Raw genomic sequence first — 10,721 nt, forward strand, 5'->3', positions numbered from 1 at the left:
CTGTTTTCCTGCATTCCTCTTTTGTAAACCTTCTTGTTGAAATCAATGAAAAGTTATTTATGTTTCTTTCCTTTTGTCTCTTGCTTTACATCTGAATCTTTTTATGCTTTTTGATGTTATGATAAAAAGGGGGAGAAAATATATGATAAATGATCTGATTAATATTATCAGTTACCGAGTAAAAAGGCTCCACATTTACTAACAGAAGCTGCAAGCTTCATATGTTTTTAAGTTGTGTTGTTGCAGGAATCAAAGATTCAAGACCAACATGAGAAGCAACAAGATGATGAATCAAGCTCTTGGATTCTTGAAGCAAGCTGAGTGCTAGGAAGCTTCAGAATCAGAAGCAAGAAGAAAGAATGATAAAAAATTCTGATAATAGAATATGATCCAAATCATTGGCTATTTGCTCTAATACATTGTTTATTGGATCTGATATATTCTATATGGCTTATATGGCTTTGATACATATTTTGTGTTCTGATACACATTTTATGTTCTAACTCATTCATGCTGACTTTTGTCGTTTAGTTTTGTTCTGTAACATTTCAGGATGTAGAGATGCTCTGATGATGCTCTGGTACATTCAACAATGTTCTGATACAATCTAGCATGAAGTGATGTAAGAAGAAATTCAAAGCTCTGAAGCTATCCGAGGGAAGCAGAAATCAGAAGCTGTGAATGTTCTAAAGATCCAGAAAACTCAAGTTCTGAAGCTGTCCTAAATGGAAGCATGAATCAGAAGCTGTGAATGTTCTGAAGATCAAAGAAATTCAAGTTCTGAAGCTGTCTTAAATGGAAGCATGAATCAGAAGCTGTGAATGTTCTGAAGATCAAAGAAATTCAAGTTCTGAAGCTGTCCTAAATGGAAGCAGGAATCAGAAGCTGTGAATGTTCTGAAGATCAAAGAAATTCAAGTTCTGAAGCTGTCCTAAACGGAAGCAGGAATCAGAAGCTATGAGTGTTCTAGGGATCTAAAGAAATTCAAGTTCTGAAGCTGTCCAATGGAAGTAGAAGTCAGAAGCTATGAATTATCAGAAGACAGAAGCTTATGTGATCGTCTCTACCGAAATAATCAGGGAAGTCCTTTATTATTAAAGTTCTTCGAGTATTTATTTCAGGGGGAGATTATTCATCTCAGGGGGAGATTGTTAATCTCAGGGGGAGACATATTCACATGCTTATGTTATAGCTGTGTAATTTGTCTTTAGCCGTCTGCTCTTTCTGATCGCAAATTCATATCATTTATATATGTTTTTGTCATCATCAAAAAGGGGGAGATTGTTAGAACAAGATTTGTTCTGATCAATATTCTTAGTTTTGATGATAAAAAGGATATGAATTTTGTGTGAGACAATGTGGTACTCTAATACATTGCAATTTCCATTTCAGGAAATATATAAAGAGTATGCACAAATCAGCGCTCAGAAGCTTTGTCTCAGAAGGTTCAGCATGCAACATCAGAACATGGTCTGGCAAGACATCAGAAGATGGTCAAGGCAGAATCAGAACATGGGTCTATGAAAGCATCAGAAGAACTTGAGATCAGAAGCAGAAGCACTGAAGTTCTCATGGTATCACGCTCAGAAGCACTTCAAGGTCAGAAGACAAGAAGATGCTATGCACCAAGCTGTTTGACTCTGATGATATTCAAATATTATATTCAAACATCAGATCAGAAGAAAGTACAGGTGGCAGGCTACGCTGACTGATAAAAGGAACGTTGGAAGCTATTAAAGGCAACGTCAGTAGACACAGCGTGAACAAGGCTCGAGGTAGTTGACAAAAGCGTGAAACATTAAATGCAAAGCTGTACGGAATACGCAAAGCATTAAATGCGCTCAACGGTCATCTTCTCAAACGCCTATAAATATGAAGTTCTGATGAGAAGCAAGGTTACCAATTCTGAACAACGCTGAACCAAATTCTGTGAATATTAACTTGCTGAAACGCTGCTCAACTCAAAGCTCAGAAACTTCATCTTCATCAAAGCTCACTACATTGTTGTTGTAATATATTAGTGAGATTAAGCTTAAACGTTAAGAGAAATATCACTGTTGTGATTATAGCTTTTCAGAAGCATTTGTAATACTCTTAGAATTGATTACATTAATTTGTAAGTAACTAGAGTGATCAAGTGTTGATCAGGATACTCTAGGAAGTCTTAGCTTATGTCTAAGCAGTTGTAATTAGAGTGATCACGTGGTGGTCAGGATACTCTAAGAAAGTCTTAGCTTGTGTCTAAGCATTTGTTCCTGGAGTGATCAGGTTGTGATCAGGATACTCTAGAAGACTTAGTCGCGGACTAAGTGGAAAACCATTGTAATCTGTTGCGATTAGTGGATTAAATCCTCGGGTGAGGTAAATCACTCCGTGGGGGTGGACTAGAGTAGTTTAGTTAACAACGAACCAGGATAAAAATAACTGTGTATATTGTTTTTATCGTTCAAGTTTTTAGACTACACTTATTCAAACCCCCCCTTTCTAAGTGTTTTTCTATCCTTCAGTTAGGTGTTAAGGCTAAGCATTCGCTTAAACTATCGTCTCGATATTCCGGACGCCAATTGCCATCTTCGAAAATCAGGGGCATCGGAATCTTTATAACTTCAAAGTAAGATTCTTCTGATAATCCTATCTCTCTTACACATTCATCAATAACATCCACCAGATAACATGTATCTTCTATAGCTGGGGCTTGAAGGAATTGTGTTAGAATAAACTCGACCTTCTCCTCACCTACTTCGAATGTCAACTTGCCTTTCGTTACGTCTATAATGGCTCCAGCGGTAGCTAGGAAAGGTCTTCCTAAGATTATAGGAGTATTGACGTCTTCTTTTAAGTCCATAATTATGAAATCCGTAGGGATGTAGAATTGTCCAATGTGGACGGGTACATTTTCAAGAACACCTACAGGATACTTGACAGATCGGTCTGCAAGTTGTACTGACATCTTGGTTGGTCTTAGATCTCCCATGTTTAGTTTCTCGCAAATGGACAAAGGCATTAGGCTAATACTAGCTCCTAAGTCACACAAGGCTTTGTCTATGACAAATTTTCCTATATTGCAAGGTATGGAGAAACTTCCTGGGTCCTTCAGCTTAGGTGGCATTTTATTTTGGATGATTGCACTACATTCGGCAGTGAGTGTTACGTCCTCTAATTTCTTCTTATTCGATAGGATTTCTTTTAGGAACTTAGCATATGAGGGCATTTGGGTAATAGCTTCTGTAAACGGAATTGTGATGTTCAACTGTTTAAGAAGTTCGACAAATTTCTTAAACTGCCCTATGTTTTTAGATTTCTCGAGTCTTTTAGGGTACGGGATAGGTGGTTTATAAGGTGGTGGAGGTATGTATGGTGCTTCTTTTTCCTCCGTCTCGCCTTCCTTGTCCTCTTTCTCTTTCGGATCACTTGGCTTATCCTTGGGTCTACTTTCCTCCTCAATTATCTTCCTAGGGCTTTGGAACATAGCAGGGTTTTTAAGCCTAGGGTCAGTCGGTTCGTCCATCTCTCTACCACTTCGCAGAATAATAGCATGAGCATGTCCCTTTGGGTTAGGTTGTGGCTGTCCCGGAAATGTCCCAGCAGGCGCGGAAGTAGGTGCTTGTTGTTGTGCCACTTGAGAGATTTGTGTCTCAAGCATCTTTTTGTGAGTGGCCAACGCGTCTACTTTAGTTGCTAACTGTTTGATTTGCTCATTGGTGTGCATGTTCTGGTTTATGAAATCCTTATTAGTCTGAGTTTGAGTGGCTATGAAATTTTCCATCATCAATTCTAAGTTAGACTTCCTAGGGATGTTAGGAGCAGCGAATGGTTCCTTTTGATATCCAGATGGTACACTGGGTGCTTCACCAGGTGCATACAAAGCATTATTGTTCTTGTACGAGAAATTAGGGTGATTCTTCCATCCTGGGTTATACGTGTTTGAGTAGGGGTTTCCTTGAGCATAGTTTACTGGTTCGGGGGAAACTCCTGCCAGAAGATGGCACTCGGGGGCAGCATGTCCAGACATCCCGCATATTTCGCAATTTGGGGAAACAGCAGCCACAACGGCTACACGTGCTATAGTGAGGTTTTCAATCTTCTGAGTTAGGGCATTGACTTTGGCGTTAATGCGGTCGAGGCTACTTATCTCGTACATCCCACTCTTCGTTGAAGATTTTTCTCCAGAAGTTTTCTATGATTGAGCTCTCTCGCTTCCCCATTGATAATGATTCTGAGCCATACTCTCGATAAGTGCATAGGCATCACCATACGCTTTGTCCATCAGCGTGCCACCTGCGATGGCGTGAATGGTAAGTCTCGTATTGTAGAGGAGACCATTGTAGAAGGTATGGATAATTTACCATTCTTCTAATTCATGATGTGGACAGAGTCTAAGCATGTCCTTGTATCTCTCCCACGCTTCGAATAAAGACTCGTTGTCTTTTTGTCTAAACCCATTGATCTGGGCTCTTAGTGTAGCAACCTGCCCTAAAAATTAAAGTTATTTAGAGTCGCCACCTATCCTACCAGGGCGAATAGGAAACCCTATGCAGTTAAGAGATCGGGGTAAGATTATTATAATCAGGTCGAGGGAATGTGTTAGGCACCCTAAACCCTTTCCTAAGGTTTGCATTATAAAGTCAAGGTTTATGGCTAAAATAAAGAAAGATGACAGACAATTAATAGAGTTAAAGGCTAATTATTTGAACATGATTAGAGTTTGGAGGAGGGGGACTCGCCTTGTTGCCAAGTGCCTACGTATCTCCTTAGGGAGAATCAGAGTCAACGTAGTTCGGGACACAGGGTTGTATGGCTTAGAATTGATTATGAAATTGTTTGAAGGCTTCTTGAATGGCCTATCGTAGTTTTGAATTTTGTGGTTTGCAAGGCATTTTGAATTTCCTTATTCGCAGTATTGAAGAGATGAAAATCCGTAGTTTGAAGGAGTGTTTTAAGATTTGGGTGTACAACCCTGATTTGATGTGTTTTCGTTAGGTGCGATGATCAATAGATTTGATCATGATAATTAACGATTAAATAATGTATTGCTGGCCATTCTGACCGATAGATTCGGTCGTCATGAGCAGCAAATAAAATGTATTTTAATCTTGTAATTAAATTATGAGTTTTATCATTATCTCTCATAACCAATAGATTTGGTTATTACATGATAATGAATTTCAATATTTATGCTTTATTATTTTATCTCTCGCCAATGCGACCAATAGGTTTAGTCGGATATTGGATAGAATTAGTCAAGAATTAGTCAAATTAATATTAACGAATAAATTAATTAGATTAAATTTATTTCTCGCCAATGCGACTAATAGATATAGTCGGATCGAGGAGAAAATTATATTAATCAAGAATTAGTATTTTTTCCAAATGGCCAATGGGATTGGGCAAACCCTAATACTTGCTAACCTTCTAGGCCTTTTTTGATTTTTATAATTAAGGTTAAATTAATTAAAATGAAATAATCGAAAGAATCGGGAAATATTATAATCCTAATACTAATTTTCCTAATTAATAATTTTATTTCTACCCTTAATTAAATAAATTAATTACATTAATCAATGTTAATTGATATTTAATCTAACAAATTTAAATAAAATAAAGAAAACCTGGCTTTGATTCTGTATGGTTGCCTTTGAGTGTCCATGGTATGCCTCGCCATTCTGACGCGTTAGATTTGAATCATAGGAGATCTTATGGCTGGGAGATGAGGGTGCATGGTGAGCTTTCGCGTGGATGCCACACTAGATCTGCAGAATGTTAATTCATGAAAAACCAAATAAGGGCCAGGGATCGAACCCTGGACCCTTCAGTCACACCAAGCGCGCGTTACCACATGCGCTGCCTTCGTTGCTTCTTAAGAGTATTGCTTCAGAATAATGTATACAAAAATATGAAGAGAAACTTGTTGGTTCAAACCGAGTCAAATAGGGCTTACGTGGAGCTGACCGGCGAATCTGCATTGGAAAGAGACTTATTGACTGTTGACTAACCAATAAGGAGCGAGCCACGCATGGTCCAAGGTCTCCCCTACTATTCATCTTCTCTTTCTCCATTACATGCGGAAATACCCGCGATTTTTCCTGCGCTGTTACCTGCGGATAATCCTTCGAATCCCTGCAACAATCATAACTCAAACAAAACGCATTATACAAACATAAGTCTTGCCCAGATCCACTAAATAACATACTCTGAATCCATTGGTGGAGTTTGTTTTCTTTGAAACGGCCTGCTCCTTGGAACCCGAAGCTTGAACATTGTTGTGCCCTAACCATGGCACAACGTTATTCCTGCGTCAAAGCTTAACAGGAAACCATCTATACTACTCTAAACATGATTACAAACAAGCATATGCACACGAAATTAATTAAAACGGTCTGAATAAAAAATACGAATTCTAAGAAAAATACAAACTGTGAGTTTGTTAGAGAGATGGACCTGGAATGCTTTGGCCTTCACCAATGACTGAAACGTGTTGCTGGGAGCTTTTGGAGAATGAATGAATGGCTATAATGCTTAGATAATACCTAGAGCCCGAGTTCACACATGCCCCTTTTTTTCTTGAAATTTTGTAACCTTTTCAAAACCATAATGACCTGCCCAAAATCGTCCAAAAGAACCCCCCTCTCTGGCTGCAACAATATAAGCTATATATATGATAGAATTTAGGGTTAAGTCTTGGGAAAAAATCATGAGAAAATTGATTGGAAAATTTGCATAAAAACTTTCTATCTTTGGTTCTATCATATCTCTTTCTCTACCCACGAAATTCCCTTGATTTATTCTCAAAATATTCCTCCAAATTTGATAGTAACAAGATCTCATTCCAATCTTTAATTATTTTCATCATTTATTTAGTTTATATTGGTTTTTATGAATAAAAATCCAATATAAGAAAAATAAATAAGTAAAAAAGTTAAGAATAGATTTATGGGCTCATAGTGCACTCATGACCATGTTTAGAAACTCAAACCTAGGCCCATTAGTCAAAATAAGTGATTTTGCTCAAGTTGACCTTTGTGTATTTCTCCAAAATTGTCCAACTTCATCAATGCATAACTCTCTCCATTTTTATGATATGGGAGTGTTCTAGGACTTTTTAGAAAGATCAAAAGTTCCTCTAAACATTCCTTTTGGTTTCATCTCCATTTAAGTTTCCATGCTCATGTTATGGGCTTTTGAAAAAGATGACCTTTTAATGACCCTTTTGGAGGACCTGTAATGTATTGGACCATATCTCTTGAATGAAGCATTTCTAGCCTTGGCATGTGAGAGACAAAATTGTAGAGGATTCAATTTCCTTCCAAACAGGCTTTGAGTGAGAAATGTTTGATGCTCCATGTGAAAGTTATGATCAGTCAAAGTTGAGTTGACTTTCTCCTATAAAAAACCCTAATTTGAACCTTTTGAATTTGTTCATTTCTGAGTTTTTTTTTGTGGATCATGATCAAACTTTGATCAATGATGGATATAGCCTTAAATACTTGATGTTTACCAAAAGTCGGGAGTTTTGACTGTACTTTGACCAGAGTTGACTTTTAGGTCAAAATAGTCGACTGTGGATCACCTGAGCATTTGAATGAGAAATCCTTGGGATTTAAGCTTGATAATTGAAATGGAGATACCTTGAGACATATGAGACACCTTGAAATCCATTTGAGGCCTTAGAGATTCAAATTCTTTTGATAAAATGCAAACCCTGATTTTGAATAGGAGAGAGTGACTTGAGAAAACCCTTGAGCCTTGAGTCATTAAAGATGAAATGAGGAGGGCAAATTTTGGGGTATGACAGCTGCCCCTATTCAATCTTCTTAAACCTGAAGAGTTAGATAGGCACGTCTGCCTATCGTGATCTAAAGGTAGAAGACGATTGAACACTGAAATGCCCTGAAATTTGCATTTGTCGGAAAAAGTTCTGTGGGAGATGGGCTTAAAGATGTCACCCAAGGTAAATACCATTTTTCAAAATGTGAAGCAAATGTTTTTTTTTGGAAGGAACCAGGTTCTTTGATTGTAGCATGGCCTGAAAAGGCAACCTTATTTTTATGCAATGTTATGATGCATGTAATGTATGATGTAGTGGAATTTCTCAAAATAAATGAGAGAAATGTATGCATTATGTATGAATGATGTATGCAGTTGAATGATGCATGACTGTTAGCTATGTTAGTTGAAGTATGTTAGTAAGTTTGGAAAAGAAAAATAAAACCTTTGTTTGTTGGTGAAGTTTTTGAAGAAGATCACTGCTGAGGGACTAACGTGATGAATAACCGTAGCTAGCAATGGCGAGGGTTCGTCGTTTGCTGTGTAGAAGATAGTTAACTTGCTATAGTGCTAGCAAGGTTTTTGCAGTTTGTAAGTAACCCACTTACTATAGTTCTAGTAAGTCGTCGCAGTTGGTATACCCACTCCCTATCGTATTTGGAGTAAGTTTATCGTAGATGGTGTGGCCCACTTACCATAGCTCTGGTAAGTCGTTGCAGTTAACCATACCTACTTACTATCGTAGTTGGAGCAAGCTTATCGTAGATGGTGTGGCCCACTTACTATTGTTCTAGTAAGTCGTCACAGTTAGCCATACCTACTTGCTATCGTAGTTGGAGTAAGTTTATCGTAGATGGTGTGGCCCACTTACCATAGCTCTGGTAAGTCGTCGCAGTTAGCCATACCTACTTACTATCATAGTTGGAGCAAGCTTATCGTAGATGGTGTGGCCCACTTACTATTGTTCTAGTAAGTCATCGCAGTTACCCATACCTACTTTCTATCGTAGTTGGAGTAATCCCAAAAGGATCACTTGATATAGCTCTAGAAAGCTCACCTGCACCAATGGGATCCACTTGCCCCGGCTCGGACAAGTTTTCCTGTATAAAAGATTGTTTGCTATAGTTCTAGCACGTTTGCCTGCATGGGAAAGATTCACTTGCTTGGAGACTCACGACTCGAGGGTCAGAGAAAATAGCGTGTCAAATATTCACGACTCAAGGGTCGGAAAGGAAACGATATGTTCAGAAACTCACGACTCGAGGGTCAGAAAACAAACCAATTACAACACGAGGGTTGGAAACTCACGACTCGAGGGTCGGAAAATAAACCAATCAAACCACGAGGGTTGGAAACTCACGACTCGAGGGTCGGAAAACAAACCAATCACAACACGAGGGTTGGAAACTCACGACTCTAGGGTCGGAAAACAAACCAATCACAACACGAGGGTTGGAAACTCACGACTCGAGGGCCGGAAAGCAAACTAATCACAACACGAGGGTTGGGAACTCACGACTCGAGGGTCGAAAAACAAACTAATCACAACACGAGGGTTGGAAACTCACGACTCGAGGGTCAAAAAATTAACCTATCACAGTACGAGGGTTGGAAACTGGGCTTTTTGTAGTATGTGAATGTGCTAGATGATATGTATATGATAATGCGTATGTATGTATGCTGATGCAATCCCGAGATTTTATCTCCTTATTCAACCTGTTTAAACCATATTTGCACCTATACCACGACTATGCTTATGTCGGATTGGTAATGTGGATAACGCTGATGCTTATGCGTATGCGTAGTTTGTTTATGAGTGAAATGAACAACAAGGTTTCTATCATCGGTAAGGTTACCGGGATACATCAATCAGGTGATTGGGGTGAATATCTCCGTAAGTTTGCTAGTCATCGGTAAGGTTACCGGGATACGTCAATCAGGTGATTGGAAATAAACCAACAGTAAGGTTACTATCATCGGTAAGGTTACTGGGATACGTCAATCAGGCGATTGGAAATAAACCAACAACGAAGTTACTGTCATCGGTAAGGTTACCGGGAAACATCAATCAGGCGATTGGAAATAAACCAACAACGAAGTTACTGTCATCGGTAAGGTTACCGGGAAGCATCAATCAGGTGATTGGAAATAAACCAACAGCGAAGTTACTGTCATCGGTAAGGTTACCGGGAAGCATCAATCAGGTGATTGGAGATTGAATGAATGGCTAGAATGCTTAGATAATACCTGGAGCCCGAGTTCACACATGCCCTTTTTTTTCTTGAAATTTTGTAACCTTTTTAAAACCCTAATGACCTGCCCAAAATCGTCCAAAAGAACACCCCTCTCTGGCTGCAACAATATAAGCTATATATATGATAGAATTTAGGGTTAAGTCTTGGGAAAAATCATGAGAAAATTGATTGGAAAATTTGCATAAAAACTTTCTATCTTTGGTTCTATCATATCTCTTTCTCTCTCCACGAAATTCCCTTGATTTATACTCAAAATATTCCTCCAAATTTGATAGTAACAAGATCTCATTCCAATCTTTAATTATTTTCATCATTTATTTAGTTTATATTGGTTTTTATGAATAAAAATCCAATATAATAAAAATAAATAAGTAAAAAAGATAAGAATAGAATTATGGGCTCATAGTGCACTCATGACCATGTTTAGAAACTCAAACCTAGGCCCATTAGTCAAAATAAGTGATTTTGCTCAAGTTGACCTTTGTGTATTTCTCCAAAATTGTCCAACTTCATCAATGCATAACTCTCTCCATTTTTATGATATGGGAGTGATCTTGGACTTTTTGGAAAGCTCAAAAGGTCCTCTAAACATTCCTTTTAGTTTCATCTCCATTTAAGTTTCCATGCTACTGTTATGGTCTTTTTAGAAAGATGACCTTTTAATGACCCTTTTGGAGGACCTGTAATGTATTGGACCATATC

General features: G+C 38.2%; 1 protein-coding gene and 1 non-coding gene across 2 annotated transcripts; one reads left to right on the forward strand and one right to left on the reverse strand.

Annotated features, from left to right (window-relative positions):
- Nucleotides 1–2,503: 2,503 nt before the first annotated feature.
- On the reverse strand, nt 2,504–4,141 carry LOC131623114 (uncharacterized). The gene has a single exon (XM_058894130.1). It carries the CDS (start codon nt 4,139–4,141, stop codon nt 2,504–2,506), a length of 1,638 nt encoding a protein of 545 aa, XP_058750113.1.
- Nucleotides 4,142–4,355: 214 nt separating this feature from the next.
- LOC131623137 (small nucleolar RNA R71) lies at nt 4,356–4,462 on the forward strand. Its single transcript, XR_009290153.1, has one exon. It is a non-coding gene; the product is annotated as a small nucleolar RNA R71 (small nucleolar RNA).
- Nucleotides 4,463–10,721: the final 6,259 nt, after the last annotated feature.

The sequence above is a fragment of the Vicia villosa genome, unplaced genomic scaffold (genome assembly GCF_029867415.1).
Source record: "Vicia villosa cultivar HV-30 ecotype Madison, WI unplaced genomic scaffold, Vvil1.0 ctg.000052F_1_1, whole genome shotgun sequence".
Lineage (NCBI taxonomy): Eukaryota > Viridiplantae > Streptophyta > Magnoliopsida > Fabales > Fabaceae > Vicia > Vicia villosa.

Coding starts and splice junctions, on each gene's coding strand:
- LOC131623114 (XM_058894130.1), bottom strand. CDS start 4,141: ATGTACGAGATAAGTAGCCTCGACCGCATTAACGCCAAAGTCAATGCC.